Source organism: Lissotriton helveticus, chromosome 5_1, assembly GCF_964261635.1.
Source record: "Lissotriton helveticus chromosome 5_1, aLisHel1.1, whole genome shotgun sequence".
Lineage (NCBI taxonomy): Eukaryota > Metazoa > Chordata > Amphibia > Caudata > Salamandridae > Lissotriton > Lissotriton helveticus.
Window position 1 is genome coordinate 391,111,267 of NC_136065.1, and position 27,999 is coordinate 391,139,265.

At 49.7% G+C, this 27,999-nt stretch overlaps 1 protein-coding gene across 1 annotated transcript in view; it reads left to right on the top strand.

The window, feature by feature from the left end:
- Positions 1–6,649: 6,649 nt before the first annotated feature.
- The window catches only part of SLC25A34 (solute carrier family 25 member 34), a 98,127-nt gene continuing 76,777 nt past the window's right edge, over positions 6,650–27,999 (top strand). The window contains exons 1-3 of the mRNA XM_078642588.1: positions 6,650–7,491; positions 7,576–8,337; positions 15,713–15,778. Of these exons, the coding sequence (XP_078498714.1) occupies positions 7,906–8,337; positions 15,713–15,778 (498 nt within the window). The 5' untranslated portion in view covers positions 6,650–7,491; positions 7,576–7,905. The remainder of the gene's footprint in view (positions 7,492–7,575; positions 8,338–15,712; positions 15,779–27,999) is intronic.

The following is a 27,999-nucleotide window of genomic DNA, read 5'->3' on the forward strand; positions in this document are numbered from 1 at the left end:
ATGCTTGTGGATGTGTGATGCTTGTGGATGTCTGTTGCTTGTGGATGTCTGTTGCTTGTGGATGTCTGATGCTTGTGGATGTCTGATGCTTGTGGATGTCTGATGCTTGTGATTCTTGTGGATGTCTGATGCTTGTGGATGTCTGATGCTTGTGGATGTCTGTTGCTTGTGGATGTCTGTTGCTTGTGGATGTCTGATGCTAAGCATGTCTGATGCTTGTGGATGTCTGATGCTGTGGATGTCTGATGCTTGTGGATGTCTGATGCTTGTGGATGTCTGATGCTTGTGGATGTCTGATGCTTGTGGATGTCTGATGCTTGTGGATGTCTGATGCTTGTGGATGTCTGATGCTTGTGATGCTTGTGGATGTCTGATGCTTGTGATGCTTGTGGATGTGTGATGCTTGTGGATGTCTGTTGCTTGTGGATGTCTGTTGCTTGTGGATGTCTGATGCTTGTGGATGTCTGATGCTTGTGGATGTCTGATGCTTGTGATGCTTGTGGATGTCTGATGCTTGTGGATGTCTGATGCTTGTGATGCTTGTGGATGTCTGATGCTTGTGGATGTCTGATGCTTGTGGATGTCTGATGCTAAGCATGTCTGATGCTTGTGGATGTCTGATGCTAAGCATGTCTGATGCTTGTGGATGTCTGATGCTTGTGGATGTCTGATGCTTGTGGATGTCTGTTGCTTGTGGATGGCTGATGCTTGTGGATGTCTGATGCTTGTGGATGTCTGCTGCTTGTGGATGTCTGTTGCTTGTGGATGTCTGTTGCTTGTGGATGTCTGCTGCTTGTGATGCTTGTGGATGTCTGACGCTTGTGGATGCCTGCCGCTTGTGGATGCCTGATGCTTGTGGATGTCTGCTGCTTGTGATGCTTGTGGATGTCTGATGCTTGTGGATGTCTGATGCTTGTGGATGTCTGATGCTTGTGATGCTTGTGGATGTCTGATGCTTGTGGATGTCTGATGCTTGTGGATGTCTGATGCTTGTGATGCTTGTGGATGTCTGATGCTTGTGATGCTTGTGGATGTGTGATGCTTGTGGATGTCTGTTGCTTGTGGATGTCTGTTGCTTGTGGATGTCTGATGCTTGTGGATGTCTGATGCTTGTGGATGTCTGATGCTTGTGGATGTCTGATGCTTGTGATGCTTGTGGATGTCTGATGCTTGTGGATGTCTGATGCTTGTGGATGTCTGATGCTTGTGATGCGCTTGTGGATGTTTGATGCTTATGATGCTTGTGGATGTCTGATGCTTGTGATGCTTGTGGATGTGTGATGCTTGTGGATGTCTGTTGCTTGTGGATGTCTGTTGCTTGTGGATGTCTGATGCTTGTGGATGTCTGATGCTTGTGGATGTCTGATGCTTGTGGATGTCTGATGCTTGTGATGCTTGTGGATGTCTGATGCTTGTGGATGTCTGATGCTTGTGGATGTCTGTTGCTTGTGGATGTCTGTTGCTTGTGGATGTCTGATGCTAAGCATGTCTGATGCTTGTGGATGTCTGATGCTAAGCATGTCTGATGCTTGTGGATGTCTGTTGCTTGTGGATGTCTGTTGCTTGTGGATGTCTGATGCTAAGCATGTCTGATGCTTGTGGATGTCTGATGCTAAGCATGTCTGATGCTAAGCATGTCTGATGCTTGTGGATGTCTGATGCTTGTGGATGTCTGATGCTTGTGGATGTCTGATGCTTGTGGATGTCTGATGCTAAGCATGTCTGATGCTAAGCATGTCTGATGCTTGTGGATGTCTGATGCTTGTGGATGTCTGATGCTTGTGGATGTCTGATGCTTGTGGATGTCTGCTGCTTGTGGATGTCTGCTGCTTGTGGATGTCTGCTGCTTGTGGATGTCTGCTGCTTGTGGATGTCTGATGCTTGTGGATGTCTCATGCTTGTGGATGTCTGATGCTTGTGGATGTCTGATGCTTGTGGATGTCTGATGCTTGTGATGCTTGTGGATGTCTGACGCTTGTGGATGCCTGCCGCTTGTGGATGCCTGATGCTTGTGGATGTCTGCTGCTTGTGATGCTTGTGGATGTCTGATGCTTGTGGATGTCTGATGCTTGTGGATGTCTGATGCTTGTGGATGTCTGATGCTTGTGGATGTCTGATGCTTGTGATGCTTGTGGATGTGTGATGCTTGTGGATGTCTGTTGCTTGTGGATGTCTGTTGCTTGTGGATGTCTGATGCTTGTGGATGTCTGATGCTTGTGGATGTCTGATGCTTGTGGATGTCTGATGCTTGTGGATGTCTGATGCTTGTGGATGTCTGTTGCTTGTGGATGTCTGTTGCTTGTGGATGTCTGATGCTAAGCATGTCTGATGCTTGTGGATGTCTGATGCTTGTGGATGTCTGATGCTTGTGGATGTCTGATGCTTGTGGATGTCTGATGCTTGTGGATGTCTCATGCTTGTGGATGTCTCATGCTTGTGGATGTCTGATGCTTGTGGATGTCTGATGCTTGTGATGCTTGTGGATGTCTGACGCTTGTGGATGCCTGCCGCTTGTGGATGCCTGATGCTTGTGGATGTCTGCTGCTTGTGATGCTTGTGGATGTCTGATGCTTGTGGATGTCTGATGCTTGTGGATGACTGAGGCTTGTGATGCTTGTGGATGTCTGATGCTTGTGGATGTCTGATGCTTGTGGATGTCTGATGCTTGTAATGCTTGTGGATGTCTGATGCTTGTGATGCTTGTGGATGTGTGATGCTTGTGGATGTCTGTTGCTTGTGGATGTCTGTTGCTTGTGGATGTCTGATGCTTGTGGATGTCTGATGCTTGTGGATGTCTGATGCTTGTGGATGTCTGATGCTTGTGGATGTCTGATGCTTGTGGATGTCTGATGCTTGTGATGCTTGTGGATGTCTGATGCTTGTGGATGTCTGATGCTTGTGGATGTCTGTTGCTTGTGGATGTCTGTTGCTTGTGGATGTCTGATGCTAAGCATGTCTGATGCTTGTGGATGTCTGATGCTGTGGATGTCTGATGCTTGTGGATGTCTGATGCTTGTGGATGTCTGATGCTTGTGGATGTCTGATGCTTGTGGATGTCTGATGCTTGTGGATGTCTCATGCTTGTGGATGTCTCATGCTTGTCGATGTCTGATGCTTGTGGATGTCTGATGCTTGTGGATGTCTGATGCTTGTGATGCTTGTGGATGTCTGACGCTTGTGGATGCCTGCCGCTTGTGGATGCCTGATGCTTGTGGATGTCTGCTGCTTGTGATGCTTGTGGATGTCTGATGCTTGTGGATGTCTGATGCTAGTGGATGTCTGATGCTTGTGATGCTTGTGGATGTCTGATGCTTGTGGATGTCTGATGCTTGTGGATGTCTGATGCTTGTGGATGTCTGATGCTTGTGGATGTCTGTTGCTTGTGGATGTCTGTTGCTTGTGGATGTCTGATGCTAAGCATGTCTGATGCTTGTGGATGTCTGATGCTGTGGATGTCTGATGCTTGTGGATGTCTGATGCGTGTGGATGTCTGATGCTTGTGGATGTCTGATGCTTGTGGATGTCTGATGCTTGTGGATGTCTGATGCTTGTGGATGTCTGATGCTTGTGGATGTCTGTGGATGTCTGATGCTTGTGGATGTCTGATGCTTGTGGATGTCTGATGCTTGTGGATGTCTGATGCTTGTGGATGTCTGATGCTTGTGATGCTTGTGGATGTGTGATGCTTGTGGATATCTGTTGCTTATGGATGTCTGTTGCTTGTGGATGTGATGCTTGTGGATGTCTGATGCTTGTGGATGTCTGATGGTTGTGGATGTCTGATGCTTGTGGATGTCTGATGCTAAGCATGTCTGATGCTTGTGGATGTCTGATGCTAAGCATGTCTGATGCTTGTGGATGTCTGATGCTTGTGGATGTCTGATGCTTGTGGATGTCTGTTGCTTGTGGATGTCTGTTGCTTGTGGATGTCTGTTGCTTGTGGATGTCTGCTGCTTGTGGATGTCTGATGCTTGTGGATGTCTGCTGCTTGTGGATGTCTGATGCTTGTGGATGTCTGCTGCTTGTGATGCTTGTGGATGTCTGATGCTTGTGATGCTTGTGGATGTCTGATGCTTGTGGATGTCTGTTGCTTGTGGATGTCTGCTGCTTGTGATGCTTGTGGATGTCTGACGCTTGTGGATGCCTGACGCTTGTGGATGCCTGACGCTTGTGGATGTCTGCTGCTTGTGATGCTTGTGGATGTCTGATGTTTGTGGATGTCTGTTGCTTGTGGATGTTTGATGCATATGGATGCTTGATGCAGATTGCATGTCTGCTGGGGTGACAGCGTCAGTACAAGTCAAGCTCTAAGTTGGTGTGTGCTGGGACGGGCAGTGTCAGAACTGGTTGCCTCGGGGAAAATACAAGTTCTCCCTGTAAATAAAGAAAGAGGAGGTGAGAAAGGAGGGTCCGGCTTGGAGCTGGGAAAGAGGCTGAAAGGGAGGGGAGAATGCATGGAGCGCATTCCAATGAAGTCTGTTGCGAGGCGTGGGGGGTGGGGGAGGGGAGCTGGCATATGGTGTGTGTGAGCAGCCTTTGATGTGCGAGAGAGTGGCCGTGAAAGAAGTAAACAGCAGGCATGTAATTAGGGGGGAGGAGAAGTCGCGCTGGGGTGAATACCCAAGGCCAAGCTGCCCGCGGGAGGGAGGCTGAGGGAAAATACATGCAAGGCAGGCGGCTGGGGGCATATGCACGCGCTTTTTCACGGGCACTGCAAGGAATCTCCACGATTCCTTGCAAGTTGGTTAAAGACTGTTTAAGCCCCCATAGTCTCGCAAGCTCGATGCGCATGCGCATCGACAGGCGAGACCTAAAAAAGAAGTGGGGGGACGCTGACGTCACGACAGAAAGTGACATCACGAAAGGTGGCTTGCACTCAGTTGCAGTTTATAGTTATCGAGCTCCCGGTAAAATAAGTGGGGGGACGCCGTCCACCTGCGTGGTATCCCGAGTCGAGCACTAGTCTACGTTGCCTCAGACACTATTATTCACAGTGTGGGGTAGAATTGTGAAAACTGCCCCTTAAATTGGTTGTCAAATTCTGCAGAGCATATATATGTCTGAGAGGTTTTTTATTTTTTATGCTGAGCTAATCTGCCGCTGGCGCCGGAGATCGAACCCTGATCCCCAGATTCCACCGTCAGTCGTCCTAGCCGCGGCGCCACACCTTTCCCTTTTCTCATTTAATATGTCCAACCATGCTCCAATCTGTAATGTAAACTAAACAATATAATCCTGTTTTGACTTGAACGTTTGTGAGCTGTCCTCAGGTGTGTCCGTAAAACTGACCTTGTCCTGCATTTTGACCCTTTGTCCTGAATTTTTACTGTCATTGTCAAGAATTTTCCTTCTTGCCAGGTGGTCACCATAGGACATTCGGTGTCACTGTGTAGTGAATGAGGATGCGTCTGTATGCCCGAAGGGACAGTATGCAGTAAAAGAGGGCTTGTGGAGTGTGCAATGACAAAGGGTCTGAGCAGGTCTGTATGCTGAGAGAAAGAAAGTGCTTATGCAGCGAGACACTGGGTGCATGTGGCGAGAGCGTGGTTCTGTGTATTGGAAGGTTTAGTGCAGTCAGGGCTTTAAGTGGGCCGGGTCCTGCCGGTGCTCAGCACCCGCCGTTCTAAAAAGCAGGTGCTGAGACCGGTCTGTATCGGGCTTTCCATTTTTTCCCTCACACTCAGGGTGGAAATAAAATCTGAACTCTGCAGGAATACCACCCTTCATTACCTGTGATGTAACTTCAAAGAGACTCGTTACAGTTCTTCCACAGTCTCACTACTTCAGAACTGAAGCATTTTTAATGTTATATACAACGAAGCCGTAGTTATTGTTTATTTGTCTTATGCAAATAACAACCATTGATAAAGCCAATAGTCCTGGCTTGTTGTAGGTGAAATGTTACTTGCTGTATTATATATCTGGTTGCAATGACAGAAGCATTACAATACCAGTTGGTAGACGCACTATGCTAGCACAGATTTTGTATCTTATGTATTTTAAGCCACGCCCTCAATTATATCGACCACGCCCCTTTAGGAGACCCACCAGTGTTTTCATCCCACTTAAAGCCCCGAGTGCAGTGATAGGTTTTGTGCAGCAAGGGTATGGACCACCTCGTGCCCATGCAGTTTTTTTTCTGTTTGTATCTCATCCTTGTGTAAGTCTACAACTTGTACATTTGCAATTTCTGTTTCTGTTTCTATCTCTTCCTTGTGTTACTTTACAACTTGTACATTTGCAATTTTTTCTGTTTGTATCTTTTATGCAAATCATGTAATCCCAAGCCCTTGTGTATCGCAACTGGTTCTTATGTAAAGCGCGCTGACACCTTCGTGTAATGTTCGCGCTATATAAAAATCGCATTAAATAAATAAATAAATGCAGCGGGGAGCTGGGTGCTTGAGGCTGGTCAGGGAGCATTGAGGGAGGGTCTTTATGCAGCGAGGGAGGGGCCAGCCTCAGTATGGGTATGTTTACCATTGAGATGCCGCCGATTCATTCATTGAGCTGTCACTGCCCTGAACTTTCACCCACATCCTGCTTTCACCTACACCCCGCAGCTGTGGCCCAGCCTCTGGAGGTGTGGGAGGCCTGCGGGGCTGCCATTGGCCAGTGGGAGGGGACTCTTGCCCCGGGCCGGCGCTTCACTTGTACGGGGAGATGTGCAGGCAGCCCATGGCCGCCACCGCCGCCGGACAATGGGGACAGCCTGACGAGGAACGGCTCAGGGGAAGGCGAGCCGGGATTTCGAGTCCTCGCATCAGCGAGATGAATGGATGGATGAATAAGAATTCATTGAGCATACAGGACAATGACGTGGATTCAGGGATCATTGCTGGGGACGCATGGTAGTGTTTGCACTGCTTGCTATTAATCCGTCAACTACTTGAGTGGGCTACCTCGTGCCCGCTGCGTGGGCACGGCGGGGCAGCAGCTGCGCCCGCTGGTGCCAGCCTCGTGCCGCCCATCAGAGCCAACCTGGGACGTGGTCCAGCTGGGAAGACACCGTCCCTGCCAGGAGAGGTGCAAACCTCAGGCAGAGGACAGCCCTGCGGACGGCGACAGGTCTACAACGCCTCCGAACGACGCAGTCACACCACAACTGTGAACTTGCTGCGTCGCAGATCAGTGCATGGACACACGCAGAGAGATCCCATCGTTGACGCCGGGAAGGTCGGACAAAGTTACTTCACAAGTTTGGAAAAATCCCATGGGTGTGCGCGAGGCTGCTTTTGCACATTTACCCAATATGTCGAAGTCCAGTGACTGATGCACTCGGGCGAAATGTGGCTGTGGGACATTGTAAACTGGACTGTCTGGTTTAGGTCACTGGCTCTGGGTTAATCTGAAAGATATTTTATAAAGCATCTCAGCTGGCCTGCTGGGCTTTTATTTGGACGGTACCAAGTCATCTCAGCAGGACTGCTGGGCTTTTAATAGGACGGTACCAAGTCATCTCAGCAGGGCTACTGTGCTTTTAATAGGACGGTACCTAGTCATCTCAGCAGGGCTGCTGGGCTTTCATTTGGACGGTACCAAGTCATTTCAGCAAGGCTACTGTGCTTTTAAAAGGACGGTACCAAGTCAACTCAGCATAGCTGCTTTACTTCTAATGGGACGGTGCTATACATCTCACAACGGTTCTGCACTCTTAATGGGACACGCTTTTCAGCCGGGCTGCTATACTTTCAATCAGACATTCATGGAAGGCCGCCATATTCCTGGTTGAACAGTAGAGGCGTGTTTAGCAGTTGTAACACCTTTGCGACAACAGTGTCACCAAAAAACATCACTGCTGTATTTTCACAGTCCAGCTTTTTATCAGCTTCAGAGAGGTCTTTCTGACAATTTTCCTGCTATTTTGGTATTTCTCTGATCGCAAATGGTTTTTGGTAGACAGTGATGCCAACGCCGCACGCGCCTCCAGGGACGATGGTGTCCACCGTGTCCCCCCAGATTATCTCCATTTCCCCGCACGTGGACTTTGTGTTGGGGGCCACAGCCTGCTGCATGGCCTGCATCTTCACCAACCCCTTGGAGGTGATCAAGACCCGCCTGCAGCTTCAGGGGGAGCTGCGGTCCAGGGGGAGCTACCAGCGCCACTACAGGGGTGTGCTGCAGGCCATGGTGGCGGTGGGCCGGGCTGACGGTCTGCGGGGACTCCAGAAGGGCCTGACGGCAGGCCTGCTGTACCAAGGAGTCATGAATGGCGTTCGTTTCTACTTCTACTCCCACCTTGAGGATGTGGGCCTGACGCAGCAGCCGGGGGGCAACCTGGCTGCCGGCGCCATCGCTGGAGCACTGGGCGCTTTTGTAGGGAGTCCGGCCTACTTGGTAAGTAACAAAGGGGCATTGGAATATTGGGGCAAGAGCTGAGAGACCATAGAAGTCAACTCCTACATAGCACAAGACCAAAGCCACACTTGTCTTGTGCCAGAGTCACAAGGAGGCTGTGTGGGCCAACCCAATACAATATGGCGCTAGAGGTCCCAGGGAGAAGTGATATACCACAAAACCCTAACAGTAGCGCACTGCACTAGAGTTACAGAGAGTTCACAGATCCCACAGCTAACTCACGCGGTACTAGTCAAGTCAAGTCAAGTCAGAGAATTTATATAGCGCACTACATACCCAGAGGGTCTCAAGGCGCTTAGAAAGGGGAGGAGGATTATTTGTCAAATATCCACGTTTTAAGTTGCTTTCTGAATGCTAGGTGGTTCTGGGTAAGGCGAAGGTGAGCGGGGAGTGAGTTCCATGTTTTAGCAGCCAGGTATGAGAAGGATCTGCCACCCATGGTGGTCTTGTTGATGCGAGGTACAGTGGCGAGGGCTTGGCTGGAAGAACGTAGTTGGCGGGAGGGGGTGTAGAAGGACAGTCGTGAGTTGAGGCATTCTGGACCGATGTCGTAGAGTGATTTGTGTGCGTGGGTTAGCAGTCGGAAGGTGATTCTCTTATTGACGGGTAGCCAGTGGAGGTCTTTCAGGTGACCAGAGATGTGTTCGTTGCGCGGGATGTCTAATATGATCCTGGCTGATGCGTTTTGGATTCGTTGGAGTTTCTTCTGGAGTTTAGCGGTAGTACCTGCGTAGAGGGTGTTTCCGTAGTCCAGTCGGCTCGTGACTAGAGCATGGGTGACTGTTTTCCTTGTTTCGGTGGGGATCCAGCGAAATGTTTTTCTGAGCATGCGAAGAATGTTGAAGCAGGATGAGGATACGGCGCTGACTTGTCTGTTCATTGAGAGTGAAGAGTCCAGGATGACGCCTAGGTTCCGTGCGTGGTCTGTCGGGATGGGTGCTTTTCCCAGGGCTTCCGGCCACCAAGAGTCGTCCCATGCAGAGGGGGATGTACCTAAGATGAGGACTTCTGTTTTGTCTGAGTTCAGTTTCAGACGGCTTTGTTTCATCCATTCGGCAACTTCTTTCATTCCTTCGTGTAGGTTAGTTTTGGCGGTGTTGGGGTCATTGGTGAGAGAAAGGATAAGTTGAGTGTCATCCGCGTAAGAGATGATGTTGAGGTTGTGTTGACGGGCGATGGCCGCGAGGGGGCTCATGTATACGTTGAAAAGGGTGGGGCTGAGTGAAGATCCTTGTGGTACGCCACAGATGACTTCAGTGGCCTCGGACTTGAATGGTGGGAGGCGGACTCTCTGTGTTCTTCCGGTGAGGAACGAGGTGATCCATTCAAGTGCTTTTCCTTGTATTCCGATGTTTTTGAGGCGTTGTAAGAGGGTGCTGTGGCAGACCGTGTCGAAGGCTGCAGAGAGGTCAAGGAGGATGAGGGCGACTGTGTCTCCATTGTCCAGTAGAGTTCGAATGTCGTCTGTTGCTGCGATGAGGGCGGTCTCAGTGCTGTGTTTTGCTCGGAAGCCAGATTGTGAGGAGTCGAGGGATTTGTTGGCTTCGAGGAAAGCGGCGAGCTGGTTGTTGACAGCTTTCTCGATGACTTTGGCCGGGAATGGAAGGAGCGAAATGGGGCGGTAATTTTTGAGTTCGGTGGGGTCCGCTGTGGGTTTTTTCAGAAGGGCGGTGAGTTCAGCGTGTTTCCAGCTTTCCGGGAAGGTGGCGGAGTTGAAGGAGCAGTTGATGACGTCTCGGAGGTGCGGTGCTATGATGGAGTCTGCTTTGTTGAAGATGTGGTGAGGACATGGGTCTGTGGGGGATCCTGAGTGGATGGAGTTCATCAGGCGGATGGTGTCCTCAGTGGAGATTGCGTTCCAGTCGTTAAGGGTGTTCACGAGGGGAGAATGTTCAGCGAATGATTGGGTGGGTTGGTCTCCGGGTTGGTTGTCGAAGCTGTTGTGGATGTCTGCAATCTTGTTGTGGAAGAATGAGGCTAGGGAGTCGCAGAGGGCTTGAGAGGGGGTGATGTCGTTGGAGTTGGCCGAGGGGTTGGAAAATTCCTTGACGATGTTGAACAGTTCCTTGCTGTTGTGGGCGTTGTTGTCAAGTCGATCCTTGAATGCTGTTTTCTTGGCCTTTCGGATTAGTTGGTGGTGAGTGCGGGAGGCGTTTTTGAAGGCGTCCTTGGTGCTAGTGGTTGGGTCTTTTTTCCAGGCCTTTTCAGAGGAGCGGCAGAGTTTCTTGGACTTCTTAAGATCATCGTTGAACCATGAGGCCTTCTTGCTGCCATGTTTGCTTTGACGTTTTTTCAGTGGTGCTAAGGTGTCGGCGGTGTTGGATAGCCATAGGGTGAGGTTGGCGGCGGCTTGGTTTGGGTTAGAAGAGTGGGCTGGGGTGTTTAGAAGGAGCGATGCGGAGATCTGGTCGGTGGTGATTTTGTTCCAGTTTCTTTGCAGAGTTGGTTGGAGGTGGTTGGTGGGTTTTGGCTTGTTGTAGGTGAAGTGAACGCAGCTGTGGTCAGTCCAGAGGAGGTCCGTAGTGTGGCTGAAGGAGACATGATTGCTGGAGGTGAAGATGGGGTCGAGTGTGTGACCTGCGATGTGGGTGGGGGAGGTGACCAGTTGTTTAAGTCCGAGGTTGGCGAGGTTGTCCAAGAGTGTGGTGGTGTTGCGGTCGTTGATCTTTTCAAGGTGAAAGTTGAGGTCTCCCAGAAGGATGTAGTCTTTGGAGGGGAGCGCGTGTGGAGTGATGAAGTCCGTGATGTCTTCACTGAATTTAGCGCGGGGTCCTGGTGGTCTGTAGAGGAGGGTGCCTCTGAGTGTGGTCTTGGGGTCGATGTGTATTTGGAAGTGAAGGTGTTCGGAGTTGGCGAGGTTGGCGTCAGAGCTGGTTGAGATGCGGATTGATTTCTTATGGACGATAGCGATTCCTCCTCCTGTGTGGCCGGTACGGTCCTTGCGTGTGATCTTATAGTCTTCAGGGATGGCAATGGTGATGTCTGGGGCGGAGGAAGCGTTCATCCATGTTTCTGTTAGGAATGCGACGTCTGGAGAGATGGTGTCTAGTAGATTCCATAGGTCAATGGTGTGCCTGTGGACCGATCGGGTGTTGAGAAGGATGCATTGTAGGTGATTGGGGTCGTGGATCTGTGGTGTGGTCGTAGCGGAGGTGTTGTCGGTGCCGGTGAATTTGCAGGAGTAGCAAGAGAAAGGTCCATGAGTGTGTCCAGGAGCGGCTTGGACGCAGTTGGGGGCGCGACCGGGGTTAAGGGCAGGAGGGTGGCGGCATCGTAGGTAATGCGGGGGGGCTGGGCAACGCGAGGGGCAGGGGGTCTGGCGCTGGGCGCGGTCCAGGCGCGGACGGGCGTAGACGGGCTTACCTTTGGCGCACCTTCGGCGCGGATTGGGCGCGATCGCTGCGCGTGGGAGCTACTGTCATATATGGAGAGTGGAGGGGGAGGGGCGAGGGCGTCTCAGCTGGGAGGCGGGGCGGGCACACGAGGACGACAACAACAATCAAAATGGAGGCGGAGGGGGGAGCACAGCGGAGCGCTACAGACAGACGCGCGTCCAAAGTGAAAACAGCAGTGATAAATAACTAAAGTGCTAATTAAGCGAAGCGGCAGTCAGGCAGATAGCAGGAAATAATAATTGGCAATTTCTGAGGCAAAGCAGCGCTACGATACCAACTGGCAGCAGGAGGCGCTGGGAGCGACCACTCAGCTCGAAGAGAGGAGCGAGTCCTATCAACCCAAGGAGCCCAGTCCCCAGGAGAACAGCGCAGAATGAGCCGGGATCCTGATGCCAGCCGAGCGCAGCGTGGTGCTGGGTGGGTATAGAGTATGCCAGATAAGAAGCCAAATGAGCACACCTTTCCGGTCCTGAACTTTCTTTTTACAAAGCATTGTAATCTGAAACCAATATACCTGATTACATCTCACCAGAACTGCAATTCATAGAATGCATTAGATAGGGTATTAGGACAACCATTCAATAGTACCATTCAGCAGGGGTCATGAACCTAGCCTGGGTGCCCTGTGCACCCAAATGCATTACTGCCAGTCTGGTATGTACCCCGTATCATGTAAACACTGCCAGCCGTCTCTTCATACCCCTAAAGTAACCTGCCACTCCCACCCTGTCAATAGCACCCAGTGAGACCCCAACCATGCAAGTAAATTCTGTACCCCTGAGATAGCTCCAGTTATGGCCGCTTACTCTACATCCAGCAGTGGGACCCAAATATTGCCAGCATACTCTCTACCTCTCATATAGATGTAAAAAATGTATCGCCCCCAGAAAGACCCCGCTAATACCACACTGTCCTTACCCCCTAGATAGACAAGCCAGCTCCATAACCTCATAGAGCTTCGAGCAATGCCAGTCTAATGGGCCCCCACCAGAGACTCTACTACTGCCAGCCAACTGCACACTCACCAGAACAACACCAACACTGATGGCTAGCGGGCATCTCCCTGCAAGACCCTACACCTTCCATTCTACTCTGACCCAACAAAGAGACCCCAAACACTACTACCACTCTGCCCTGCATTTCTCAAGACATCCTAATACCATCAGACCACTATCATCTCTAACACTAGTAGCCCACTTCACCCCTTCACAGACACCTGCCAAGATTCGACAGTGCTAGCCTGCTCTACACCCCTCATAGCCACCAAACACTGCATGCTCTACACCCCTCATAGCCACCAAACACCGACTGCCTGCTCTACACCCCTCATAGCCACCAAACACCGACTGCCTGCTCTACACCCCTCATAGCCACCAAACACTGACTGCCTGCTCTACACCCCTCATAGCCACCAAACACTGACTGCCTGCTCTACACCTCTCATAGCCACCAAACACTGACTGCCTGCTCTACACCCCTCATAGCCACCAAACACTGACTGCCTGCTCTACACCCCTCATAGCCACCAAACACTGCATGCTCTACACCCCTCATAGCCACCAAACACTGACTGCCTACTCTACACCTCTCATAGCCACCAAACACTGACTGCCTGCTCTACACCTCTCATAGCCACCAAACACTGACTGCCTGCTCTACACCCCTCATAGCCACCAAACACTGACTGCCTGCTCTACACCTCTCATAGCCACCAAACACTGACTGCCTGCTCTACACCCCTCATGGCCACCAAACACTGCATGCTCTACACCCCTCATAGCCACCAAACACTGCATGCTCTACACCCCTCATAGCCACCAAACACCGACTGCCTGCTCTACACCCCTCATAGCCACCAAACACTGCATGCTCTACACCCCTCATAGCCACCAAACACCGACTGCCTGCTCTACACCCCTCATAGCCACCAAACACTGACTGCCTGCTCTACACCTCTCATAGCCACCAAACACTGACTGCCTGCTCTACACCTCTCATAGCCACCAAACACTGACTGCCTGCTCTACACCCCTCATAGCCACCAAACACTGACTGCCTGCCCTACACGCCTCATAGCCACCAAACACTGACTGCCTGCTCTACACGCCTCATAGCCACCAAACACCGACTGCCTGCTCTACACCCCTCATAGCCACCAAACACTGCATGCTCTACACCCCTCATAGCCACCAAACACTGACTGCCTGCTCTACACCTCTCATAGCCACCAAACACTGACTGCCTGCTCTACACCCCTCATAGCCACCAAACACTGACTGCCTGCTCTACACCCCTCATAGCCACCAAACACTGCATGCTCTACACCCCTCATAGCCACCAAACACTGACTGCCTACTCTACACCTCTCATAGCCACCAAACACTGACTGCCTGCTCTACACCTCTCATAGCCACCAAACACTGACTGCCTGCTCTACACCCCTCATAGCCACCAAACACTGACTGCCTGCTCTACACCTCTCATAGCCACCAAACACTGACTGCCTGCTCTACACCCCTCATAGCCACCAAACACCGACTGCCTGCTCTACACCCCTCATAGCCACCAAACACTGCATGCTCTACACCCCTCATAGCCACCAAACACTGCATGCTCTACACCCCTCTTAGCCACCAAACACTGACTGCCTGCTCTACACCTCTCATAGCCACCAAACACTGACTGCCTGCTCTACACCCCTCATAGCCACCAAACACTGACTGCCTGCTCTACACCCCTCATAGCCACCAAACACTGACTGCCTGCTCTATACCTCTCATAGACACCAAACACTGACTGCCTGCTGTACACCTCTCATAGCCACCAAACACTGACTGCCTGCTCTACACCCCTCATAGCCACCAAACACTGACTGCCTGCTCTACACCCCACAAAGCCATCAAAGACTGACTGCCTGCTCTACACCCCTCATAGCCACCAAACACTGCCTGCCTGCTCTACACCCCTCATAGCCACCAAACACTGACTGCCTGCTCTACACCCCACAAAGCCATCAAACACTGACTGCCTGCTCTACACCTCTCATAGCCACCAAACACTAACTGCCTGATCTACACCCCTCATAGCCACCAAACACTGACTGCCTGCTCTACACCCCTCATAGCCACCAAACACCGACTGCCTGCTCTACACCCCTCATAGCCACCAAACATTGATTGCCTGCTCTACACCCCTCATAGCCACCAAACACTGCATGCTCTACACCCCTCATAGCCACCAAACACTGACTGCCTGCTCTACACCCCTCATAGCCACCAAACACTGACTGCCTGCTCTACACCTCTCATAGCCACCAAACACTGACTGCCTGCTCTACACCCCTCATAGCCACCAAACACTGACTGACTGGTCTACACCCCACAAAGCCATCAAAGACTGACTGCCTGCTGTACACCCCTCATAGCCACCAAACACTGACTGCCTGCTGTACACCCCTCATAGCCACCAAACACTGACTGCCTGCTCTACACCCCACATAGCCACGAACCACTGACTGCCTGCTCTATACCCTTCATAGCCACCAAACATCGACTGCCTGCTCTACACCCCTGATAGCCACCAAACACTGACTGCCTGCTCTACACCCCACATAGCCACCAAACACTGACTGCCTGCTCTACACCCCTCATAGCCACCAAACACTGACTGCCTGCTCTACACCCTTCATAGCCACCAAACACTGACTGTCTGCCCTACACGCCTCATAGCCACCAAACACTGACTGCCTGCCCTACACGCCTCATAGCCACCAAACACTGACTGCCTGCTCTACACGCCTCATAGCCACCAAACACTGACTGCCTGCTCTACACCCCTCATAGCCACCAAACACTGACATCCTGCTCTGTTACAGCTTGTGTTAATGTTTATGCCTAGCTCTGATGAGCGCTCCTGTGCTGCAGGTTCCTGACCTGAATTCCCTCTTCTCATTGGTGCAGGTAAAAACCCATCTCCAGGCACAGACCGTGGCCGCCATCGCTGTGGGACATCAGCATAACCACCAGGTGAGTGAACGCTCAGCTTGTGACTTCACTCACTCACTGTTACGCATGCACACTTATTCGCACGTTCACTCATTCATTTCTGTTCACTCACTCACTTTCTGGCTGTGGAGAAGGCCTCACTGCAGCCCAAGAACCCTTGAAATGATCTAAGAAAGATTTTGTTAGAGAATATCAAAGTCAAAATTTCAATAGGTCACAATAGTATGATCAGAATATTGAGGAACAAATTATCAAAGAGATAAGTTCACAGAGGAAGGAATTGATTTAATTATTCTTAACTCTACATCTACATACCTTGAAGAGATATATATATCAACAACGTACATATATGTGAAGGTAGGTATAGAAAATGTATACAAACTTACCTTTCGATATTTTGTCCCTGGATATTATCGTCACGATAATGCGAACTGTCGATATTCTGACTTCGGGAAGAAGGCTGCTGGCATTCCTTAGTCACATGCCTCTCTTGCAAATATTGTTTGCAGGTGGAGGGGGGATGAGCTAATTGTAATGCCAAGAGGAGGGGGGCTGCAGGACAGAGGGCCTTTTGCTTTAGACCTGCAACCATGCCACAGGTCAGATTTAAGCAGAAGACTACCAATTTACGCTCCAAAATGTATTTAATTACTTATAATTTTCTCCTGATATAAAGTTCCTGAACTTTATTGCAGGGTAAATAACCCAAATTCTTGTTCTAAATCTCCTTCTTATCTCCTCCTGAACGATGGCAATAAGGTGATTGAACAGTGCTTGTGCAAGGCTCACTTACAAGTTGAGCACAATACGAGCAGGTATTCCAATCTCCAACCACTTGAGTTACTGATACTGGGAGGTTCTGTAACTCTTGGCGCGAGGAGGGTTAGAAATAATCCCGATTACTGTTTTTGGATGGAATAATAAACAGGAGTCGCCGTTCTCTAAACAATTCCCATATTTTTTTGCTCTGTTTTTCACCCAGAGTTCTCAGCTGCTTTCAAAAGCCCAAGTCTCTATTAAAATACTCTATATCCACAGTTACAACAGATTATGTAATAATTTTGTAATTCTGAATCACCAGTTTACTCCTGTTACTAGATGTGTCAGGATTACTGGGAAAGTTGTAATGAGGCTTGTGTGTTGGGTTGCCACCTGGTCAGTTTTTTTACTGCCATGACCAGTATTTTAATGTATTTGCTTGTACAAAAATTCGGAACATCACCTAAAGTCTGCATTTGTTCTCCTTCTCCGTACATACTTAAAACAGAAAATATGATAAAAAACCAGTTTACGTGTTCCAGAGTTGCCTTCATGATGCATGACTGATAATGAAAGTAAGCAAAGACTTCAAAGACATGATAAAAATGATAAATAAATAAATGCAGTCGATTTTATATCAAGTCTATTGGGGAGAGGATGTGGCATAATGCACAGAGCTGCCAACTTTGGAACAGGGGAACCAGGTTCGAGTCTCTGTGTCGGCTCATCATTCTGGGCAAATCACTTAATATCCCTATTCCTAGAAAACCAAAAATGAATGTGCCCTTCAGTAATGTAACTGGTGCTCATGTAAAACAATCCAATGCATTTGGGTCGAGTTCACACTATTTAAAAATGCATAAAAAAATTAAAATGGTCAGGGCCTTTGAAGATAAACAAATAGCTGGTATTTTTCTCTGGAATCAGTGGCAACCATATCTATGTGTTTTATAGCTGATGGACAAGGTTGAATCGCCTGTATTTCAAATAAAGTTCCATGTGGGCCGGGTAACATTGGCTAGTGTCATTCAGATACCAAGTTATTGATACATTTAAATATCTGCCTAGAAGTCTGCGGAATGAAGGGCTGTGGGGGAACCATCCCAGACCTCAAGTCCTCCCATGTCAGGTGTGAGTAGTTCAGCCAGCCTTTGATTTTCTTTGCTTTATGGAACCCGTATACGGCATTTGCAATGGAAAAGAAAGGCTTTAGGGAAGACTTTACAAGGAGTGAAAACTAGAGGCCGACGAGTGATTGAAAACTCGAGCCAGGCTCGAGCTTGAAGCTTGAACTTGACTCAGCTCAAGGTCCTATTGGAACCTCGAGCCCATAATGAGCCAAGCCTTCATGTGGCTTCTGTCTGGCTCCTTCCCTGTAACCAGGACATTAAGGTGAGAGCTGCCTTCTTGGGAGCCAGGTTTGAGTCTCTGCACTAGCTAAACATCCTCTCTTTCTGGGTAAATCGTTTAATCTCCTTATGCCTATATGCATGTGACCTTGTGTAATGTAACTGGTGCTCATATAAAGCGCTTGTTCGCGTATATTTAAAACTGCATCTAAAAGGCCCAAAACAATGTCTAAACATAATGAAGGAATAATAGATACCATTTACTGACTGACTTTTACAACTTGAAACCAGAAATTCTGGACAAATTGCAGCGTCTCCACTCGAATTGTGTGATCTAAGTCAACTGTTTACATTCACCAAAACTCTTTTGTCTTCATTATTGTGTATGAAAGCACTTTCAAATATGTGCATTGACTCCCAGTTGTTCAAAACTATCACTTTTAATGAGTTCAGTGCAGTGCTATAATGTGCCCTATTAATGTCAAAGCTTCCACATGTTCTAGAAATACACTTTTTTGAATTATGAACAGACTTGATCGCATTTTACGTGATGGTTGTTGTTGTATGAATTACATAGCAAATATTTTCAGGGCTCCGCTCGTGCACGGGCTCGAAGATCTGCGCCAGACCCTTTTAATTTGCTGGCTCGCCCACCTCTAGTGGAAACTTGGAGATTACACTGACGGGGCACGGGCCACTCTATCCTTACTCTGCCTGTAATAACCCCGAAACGATTGAGGGGGAGTCAGTCAGTGTTTCTCAGCAGGGGCGGCCTTAGGCATGTGCAAGCTGTGCACCTGCACATGGCCACCAAACCCAGAGGCCTCCACGCCAATATATATCCTTAATATAATAATCTTCTGAGGATGGATACATATTTGTGTGGCGGCCCCTGGCAGGGATTTGGCGGCCTCCGGATCTGTTCCACTTCCAAACACCCTGACCCAGCCCCCCCTCTTCACTGGCCTCCGCGCCTGCGTTCCTCTGGTTCCTGAGCTCCAGGGGCCTCCGCCCCCCCTGGACCCCCTCTTCCGGGGCCCCCTACCTACATTCCCTGCCCAGGGCCGCCATGAGCCTCGAGCCGCCCCTGTTCTCAGTACTTGCAGGCCAGGGCGTGGAACAGTGAGGCAAAAACACGGGTTGAACCGTCACACATTTGCTCTGCTAGCCTTGCAGCAAATCTTCATGTCTGTTCTTGTATTTATTGTTGGAGAAAGGGTGGGGATGGGGAATCAGACTTTTGGCAATGTAAATGGCATTGTTCAGCACTGATCTGTTGTGTATAGGGAAATGGCAGACAACTGACACTTTAACATGTGTGAACAAGGCAGCTTTAGTGAAACATATGAGCATCACAAAATAACCTAGGCATACCGCCTTACAAAATGAAAACCTCGCTATACAAGTTTGACAACTACCATTCCTACCCCCCACCCCTAAGTTCCCGCCCTCCCACATAACATAACCCAGCAATTATCTACTTTGTGACATACTGCACTCCTGCAATTGAAACATTTTAACTTTCCCTACCGTTTAACAGCGTATCTATTAACATCTACTAAACTTAACTTCCTATAATGTAACCTTTAACTTCCTACCTCGTCTGGTGTGACCTTTTTCACACCCTTCCTTTCAGCCTGGTTTGCCAATGGCAACAACAATAACAGTATCTAAACTCCTGCAAACTTGTGGGCCAACCTCCACCAGAAAAAGGCACTAGCTTGACTTTTTCTGCCCCCCCCACTGCCCCATGCCTGACATCTGACCAGCTCACTTCCGTATTCTCAATGTCCGTGCTGAAAATTCCTTCACTTCCAACAAATATAACTCCATCCCGTACCTGGAAAGATGCACCCCCATCGCCCCAAAAGAAATCTCTCATCTTGTACCTAAAATCAGAATGCTCTATCCGGCCGAGCCCACCGTCCCTGCAAAACCTTCACATATCTCTATTAATTGTTCTCCTTGCCTTGTCGATTGCTGCCAGCTTGCTAGCACCGCTCCAATTCCTCCAGGGTATGAATTCCATCCACCCTACCAAACACCCTGACCATTGCGCTTTGACCTCCTTCAGATCCTTCTTCATTGCCCTCAATAACGACAAGCTCTTTTCAACTACCATATCCTTCTCGTCTAGGTGTACTAACAACACATTAGGTGCATTCAAGCCTTGAATGAACATGTTCAGGGTAGGAAGCAGCTCTCTCCAGTGCATACCCCGTTTACTCTGCCAAACTGAGAGAGCGCCCAGGTCGAACCATCGATTTCATCCATGATGACTCTTGCCGGCTTCCTGGTCTGCCCATTTCACAAACGACTGCCCCACAATCCATACCGCCAAGTCGGCAGCCTTTGGGCCCGAAACCAAACCTAGAATGGAAAACAACAGTAAGAGAAAAATACAGCAGATGTTCACTCAGCCCTCTCCTGCACCCAATGTGATATAACGCTTTAAACATTGGAGGACCATCTACCTGGGCCCACTATTCTTTCTCTGGACCAGCTCATGTTGCCCGCCTTTGTAGCTGCCCCAGTGTGAAATAAGTGCGTACCGTTGTCTTTCGCAACCAACCCCAACTTAAGGATCCCTTTTCTCATTATTGCCAATAACTGGAATGCAGTCACAGGCTCCCCTTGTCCATGCCTGAAAACTTCCCCTGTGGGAGGGGGGGGGGGTTACTCGTCACTCCTATTGTTTCCTCCCCTAGGCTGATGGCCAGAAATCCCCACCCGGGTACACAAGCAGAAGTTCCGTTGTCCTCGTCGACCTCTAATCGGTTGTAAACAGCGCAGCCATATCCCTACCCCTGTCTCTTGGAACCCTACTTCCTCCCATAGGAATCCCCTGTTACCCATGCCCCCAAACAATTCTGACACTAGGAATTCTCCAGAAAACATCCATGTCATCAAAGTAGAAAACAGGGTAGTCTCCTGTTCCAAACTGTACATTTCTGGCAGAACACCAATCACCTTAGTAAAGACCTGCCAGGTAAGTGCTTTCACTTTGTTCCTGAATGACCCTATTTCCTGTCCCAACCTTGAAGCCTCCTCTTACCCAGTTCCTCTGCCAATAGAGCATCCCCAAAACATTGTTCCCATTAAGGCAATGCAGGGCAATTTCCTCGCAATCGTAGCCCGAGAAAGCCCTCTCTTTGTCAGCCACAGAATAAACTGTACCACATACTCCACTCCTTCACATTCACCTGACTTCTGAGAGGCCCCTGTGCTGAAAAATTCCTCCCATGCCTGTTGATAAACTTTCTGAGTGGATGCAGGCAGAGACCCTACCACCAACTGGAACAGCCTCTGTCGTCTACTGTCCAAAGCTCTGCAGGAATGTGCGTCTTGTCCCTGTCTGCCTCCCTGGCAAGCCCATGGAACTTCTCCCACTGTGAACAAGACAAAGCATCCGCAGTGTCATTGTCCACTCCGGTTACATGTTTTGCCCTTAACAAAATATCATGTTTTAAGCACTCAAGCCCAAAAACCTGCAACAACTTTAGCACCTGCATGTCTCTAGCCGGCTGTCATTTAACCACCTGCACCACTGCCATGTTGTCGATGCGAAACAGAACTTTTTTGTGTGCCAACAAATCCTCCCACAGGGTGACTGCCACCGCCAGTTGTAACAGTTAAAGATAAGCAATTCTGTGCCCACCATGTTCCCACCCTTTCAGGCCAGTTCTCCGCACATGAATGGCCTTGCCAGTACAAGCCGAAGCCTATACCCCCTGCAGTGTCTGAATAGATGTGGACATCACACTCAAATTCTTGTGACATACACAGTGGAATACAGTTGAATGAATTAAAAAAGAAGAGCCACAAGTGCAGATCTTCCCTCACCTCTGCTGGCAGCCGTACATGATGATGTGGAAGTGACAGACCTGACAGAGCCAATCCTAGCCTCCTACATGAGCCTGTACCACCCTATATGCAAAATTGAGAGGCCCAAATGTACCTGCACCTCCCTAACCTTGACCCTATTTTTGTCCAGCATCATGTCCAAGAATTGTATCTTCAACTTTTTTTTCCAGGGGCAACCATACCGCCATGACCCCAGAATCCAGTTCTGTCCCTAAAAAGGAAAGGATTGTCTGTGGACCAACTGTTTTTTCAGGGGCTGAAGACAACTCAATGTCATCCATGAGCTCTTGAATACTTTTTTTTTTTTTTTTTTTTTTTTGTTTTTGTTTTTGAAAACCTTTATTGGTCATAAACACATGAAATACAGCTCAGAGCCTACAACCCACATTCCTGGGCCGGCTTTCACAGTGCCTCGAAAGAGGATGGACTTGTAGTCCTAATAAAGTTATGGGATGTACACAGCAAGCCGCCTACAACCCATCCGGGCCGGCCGCGTTAGTATGAAACATGGGTCATAGAGGAAATCGCAGGAAATCATCTTGGTTACACTGTGAGTCCTGAGCAGCAAAGCAATGAGGTTACTTTTTACATTTATAACAACTTAACAACATAACATTTCCATTTCCTGCCCCCAGCGACTCTTCCATACCGGGGCAGTGGAATGACGGAGCTTAGTCGCGCGGGGGGCGCAGGGTCGAGGTCACTATCCAGCATCGGACGCCAGTCAATGCTGGCCGTGTCTTTACTACTGCTATAATGTTGACTCAACCCCGGAGAAGGTAGTTTGCTCGCTTGCCATGTAGAGAGTGCGATATTGTGTCTTGCTATCGATGTGTTGCAGTGGATGATCGTCTGAATGAGAATATCAGTTCCGAACCAAGTCCGAATAATACAAGAGGTGAGAGGGGGAGGGGGGGACGTTCGTCACCCCGCAATCCCGTCACACCTCGATCCGTATGTTATGTACCAGGGGGGGTGTAACAGTATGTGCTGCGCGTGTTCACTTACGCAGGCCCTAAAGTAAGCCATGTCCAGCAGGGGGTAGCATATGTTGGGGGCGCGTGTTGGGGTAATGCCATTGAAAGTGTGTGAATGGGCACAGCCCCCGTGTGTGAACAGAGCGGTTATCGCTGCAGTCCACCCCTCAATTATCCCCCTCCACAGAATGCTCATCATTGTGTAAGTGAAGTAGGTACGAAGTAAGAGGGCCCCATAGATCTTTGGGTCGTGATTTAGGTGGTAAGAGGTCAGCATAGTTGTGTAATTGTTCTTGCCAGGTAGCCATGCAACTCAACCAGTCCTTAAATTTAGGTGCCCGCCCTCTGCCCCATCTGCATGCCACCTGACGTTTGGCCAGAAGGAGGCTCAGTGCAAAAAATGTTCGGTTAGTCTTAACAGCAGGGTGAGCTAGTCCGAGCAGCGCTATCCTAGGACAAGGGTCTATGGATAGTCCGAGCATTTCCGAGAGAGCTTCAAACACTTCCACCCAGTACGTGGCGACTGCTTGGCATCCCCATGCTAGGTGTATAAAATCTGCCCCCGGGATGCCACATCGGAGACATCTATCGTTGTCTTTGAGGCCCAGACGGTGCAGTTTTGCCGGCGTGAAATAGAGCCGGTGCAAGAATTTATAATGGATCAGTCGGAGACGTGTGTTTCCGGTTACAGCATGTGTGTGAGAGCAGCTCGTCTCCCACTGCTCGTCTGATATGGGTTCGGGTAGGTCAGCGTCCCAGTCCTGACGGGCTTTAAAGGAGGGGGGCGATGGAGCCACCTGGACGTGTTTGTACAACATGGAGACTACATGCTTCGGGACCGTGGCCTGGAGCAGGGAGTGCAGAGGCGCCATGATTTCTGGTTCGTCCGGAAAATTGGGCGTGACGGATTTTATGTTTTGTCGGAGGCGGACATAGAGGAAAGTATCCATCATCGTGGGGGTGTTGTCCCCAAAAATCTGCACAGCAGTGCGGAAGGCGCCCTGCAGGTAAAGATCTCCCCATGTGTTTATAGCGTATTTGGCAAGGAATTTACGTCCCAATTCTTCTCGGGCGATACTCACCCTGGGGTCATTAGCCACCGCCATTAGAGGCGAGTAGGCGAATAGTACTCCCATATGCCCTGCAATGTGCTTCCAGGCTCTGACAGTACAGTCCACCGTAGACGGGTCTCTGTCGGTCATACTGACCGTAGTGTAGAGATACCCAGAGGGTTTTTCTGGTCTCATATAACCATCCTCAACCGCCAGGTGGGCCATAAATGGAGGGGGATGGAACCAGTACGCCGCAAAATGGCCCTGGGCACAATCGTAATATTTTCGGAAGTCCGGGACTTCAAACCCTCCCTGGTGGTAAGGTAACATCAGGGTTTTTAAACTAAGTCTAGTTTGCTTGCATCCCCAGATCAGTCGCGAGAGCTGGGAGTTGAGGGCTCTAAAAAAGCAAGACCCCGGGCTATAGGGAATATTCGTAAAAAGATACAATAGTTTGGGGAGGACCACCATCTTAATAAGTGATATGCGGCCCGCCATGGATAGAGGAAGATGTATCCACCGTGTAACGCTGTCTGTCAATTTGTCCAGGACCGTCCCATAGTTAGCTCGGATAAGGTCCTCTCTATTCCTGGTGATTGTGATGCCTAGATACTTTATTTCATCGGATTCCCACACCAGGGGGTAGTCAAGTGGAAACTCCGAGGTCTTGTCTGTCAAGGGGAACATAGCAGATTTCGCCCAGTTGATCTGTATCCCCGCTATAGCCCCAAATTTAGTAATCTCGCGCAATAAGGGATTTAGATTATCTCGTGGATTGTCCACGTATAGGGTCATGTCATCAGCGTATAGTGCAATCAGGAGTTGCCGTTCCGGGTAGACTAGTGCACGATGTTTGTGGTGTTGTCGAAGCTTCGCGGCTAGGGGTTCGATGGCGATAGCGAAGAGTATCGGGGACAGAGGGCAACCCTGTCGGGTACCCCGATAGATTTCAAACGGAGCGGAGCGCGCCCCATTGAGTAGCACCGTAGCTTGGGGTTTATAGTATAACAGCCGAATCCAGTCAAGAAAATTAAAGGGGACTCCCATCCTCTCGAGCAGTGTAAGAAGGTAGTCCCACTCCAGGGAATCGAACGCCTTTGTAGCGTCAAGGAAAATGGCAGCAGCCTCGCACCTGGGGTTAATATCTTGCAGTACTGCTTGTAAGGTATGCAAATTATGGGACGTGGCACGGTTCGGAACGAACCCCGCCTGATCTGGAAGGACGAGTCTTTCCATAAGGAGGTTAAGACGTGTAGCGAGAACTTTAGCTAAGATCTTGCTGTCCGTATTCAATAGCGGGAGGGGCCTGAAGGAGTCGCAATGTTCGGGTGGTTTACCTGGTTTCAGCAGCGACGTTATTAAGGCTTCCCGCATCGTGAGGGGGAGTGAGCCTTCTTCCAATGCCGCATAAAAGACCTGTTTCAGTATGGGTGCTAGTACATGTAGAAAGGATTTATAAAAATCTATCGGAAGGCCGTCCGACCCCGGTGCTTTCCCTGACTTCATGGACATGATGGCATCCTTGATCTCATCAAGTTCGAGCTCATGATGAAGGAATTTTTGCTGGGACGGTCCCAGCCAGGCAATAGCAGTGTCCTCCAGATATTCCTGCAAATTGAGCGTGTCGTTCCTATGTGAGGTGTAAAGCGAGGTGTAGTGTTCAGTTAACACTTGGAGCTGTGTCTTGGTATCGTGGTGCGGTGTGCCATGTTTGTCCAGTAAAGTCGGGACATAATTTTGATATCGAGGGGTTCTGACTGCATTGGCAAGCGCCTTGCCAGGTCTGTCTCCCTCACCATATATCCGAGCATTAAAGGGCTTACCCAGAAATTTGCCTTCCCTATCCGCCGCTTCTGAGTATTCGTTCAGTTTGTCCCTGATCTGAGCATGTACTGCGCCGTCCCAATCTCCATTCGCCATTTCTCGCTCCAGCTGACGGAGCTCCAATTCAAGCTTGTGTATGTCTGTTCGCAGCGCCTTGAGAACTCCCCCCCCTTTGGCGATACAGCTCCCCCTCATTGTCACTTTAAAGGCCTCCCAAACTGTAGTGAGACTAGAAACTGAATTAATATTTCGTTCAAAGAACTCTGTGATTTCCTGCTCCAATTCAGCAGTGAAGGCAGTGTCAGTCAGGTGTGCGGGATTTAGGCGCCAGTTCAGGAAAGGGGGAGTTGTAAGGGGAATGGTGAGGGAGAGAAGAACCGGGGAGTGGTCCGAGTATGTACGCGCCAGGTGACTTGCTTTGGTTAACCATGGGGATAGACCTGCTGAGACAAATATATAGTCAAGGCGGGCCCATGTGGAGTGGAATGCAGAGCAATGAGTACCCTGTTTGGCGGTGGGATGCATATGTCGCCACGCATCCACCAGGCGGTGCTCCTTCAGTATTCCCATTAGTGATCTCTGAGTATTAGTATAATGAGAGGCATGTGGGTGCGATCTATCCTGTGCGGGTATGAGGGCCGTGTTGAAATCTCCCCCCAGCACCACGTGATCTATCCCCAAAGCCTGTATTTTCCCCCATAGGGTGAGAAGAGCATCAGGGTCATCCGTGTTAGGACCATAATAACATGCAAACAGTATTGTGTGTGAGTGTAATTTCCCCCATAGCATACAGTAGCGCCCCTCAGCATCTATCTCAGTTCCAGCTGGAGTGAAATGTATTCCCCGTTTCACCAGTATTACCACGCCTCTAGCGTAATTAGAATAGGAGGAGAACACCCTGCTCACAGCCCATTTAGAAGCGAATGGAGGGGAACCGCTAGGCATCAGATGAGTTTCTTGCAGCATAGCTACAGATATCCCGTGTCTGTCAAGATATCCCAGTATTTGTCTTTTTTTCTTTGGGTTGTTCAGCCCCCGTATATTCCAGGAGGCTACTCGGAACTGCGAAGCGGGCAGTGGTTCAGCTACGTCTCCCATATTTCTAACGGAAAAAGTGAGCGCCAATCATCCACAACATCCATGCACAAATAACAAATGGCAGCAAATATAGGAATCGAAACCCAACTACCCTCTCGGTATGCCCAACTGCTAACGTGGACAACAAACATTTCTGTCCCGCAGGTAACATGTCGGAACATTCCCCCACCCACTCCGGCAACCCCAACTCGCCGGGCATCCTGAACCCACCCAATCCCCATTATCCCTCCCACTCCCCAACTTAAAAACCCTAGAAATGTCACGTATCCCTCCATTCTACCACAAGAAGGGGGGGTTTGGGGCTCGCCCATTGGGGTACCGCACTAGGGGCACCAAACCTGCCATCCACCTCCCTACTCGCACCCACTTGGAACCAGGCAAAGACCCGGTCTCTCGGCGTGGGACGGAGGTGGGCGATCGAGCCTGCCAAATATGTGTACCAAGTCAAGCAACATTATCGATTTGTATCTCACCGTGGTGTAGGCTTCAAGTCCGTCACCACTTCTTGTCCATAGAGCGGTCACTGTGAATATGGATTATTCCTGCTGGTTCATAGGCGAAGTGGATCTGGAGTGATGGGAGTCAGCGCCTCCTCTGGTTTCGTCCGCCCTGTGGTGCTTAAGAAAGTCCTCCACCTGTTGAGGATTTTGAAAGAAGTGTTGTTTGCCCCCGTAGGAAATCTTCAATTTAGCCGGGTACAACATGGCGTATGTCATCTCTCGATCCTGGAGCTTTTTCTTTACACCTATGAATTTCCTCCTGGCTTCCTGTACTGCCTGGGTGAAGTCCGGGAAAAATGAGAGTGTAGTGTTACAGTAACTCACCGTGCCAATCTCTCTCGCTCGTCGGAGCACTGCGTCCCGGTCTCTATAATTGAGAAATCTCGCTATGATGGGCCGAGGTTGGGCACCTGGCGGTGGGCGTGCGGCCAAGGATCTGTGGGCTCGCTCCACTATTAAGTGCGAGGAGAACGATTCTTTACCAAAGAGTTCGACGACCAGATTTTCAATGAACACCTCCATTTTTCCAGTGTTGGTGGACTCTGCAAGGCCCAGGACGCGGATGTTGTTGCGCCTGGACCTGGCTTCTAAATCCTCGTTTTTCTCCGCGATGATTTTTAAGAGCCTGTCCATTTGGGTCACCTGCCTGGCGTTCGTAGTGGCACCATCTTCCAGATCTGATATTCTATCTTCCGCTTCTTTGATTCTGGTGTCGTGCTGTTCCAGTTTGGTAACCACACTGTCCATGCGAGTATTGATCGTGTCAACCTTGGCGTCAATGCTTGTCAGACTCTGCTGCATGGTCAGCAGCAAGGCTTT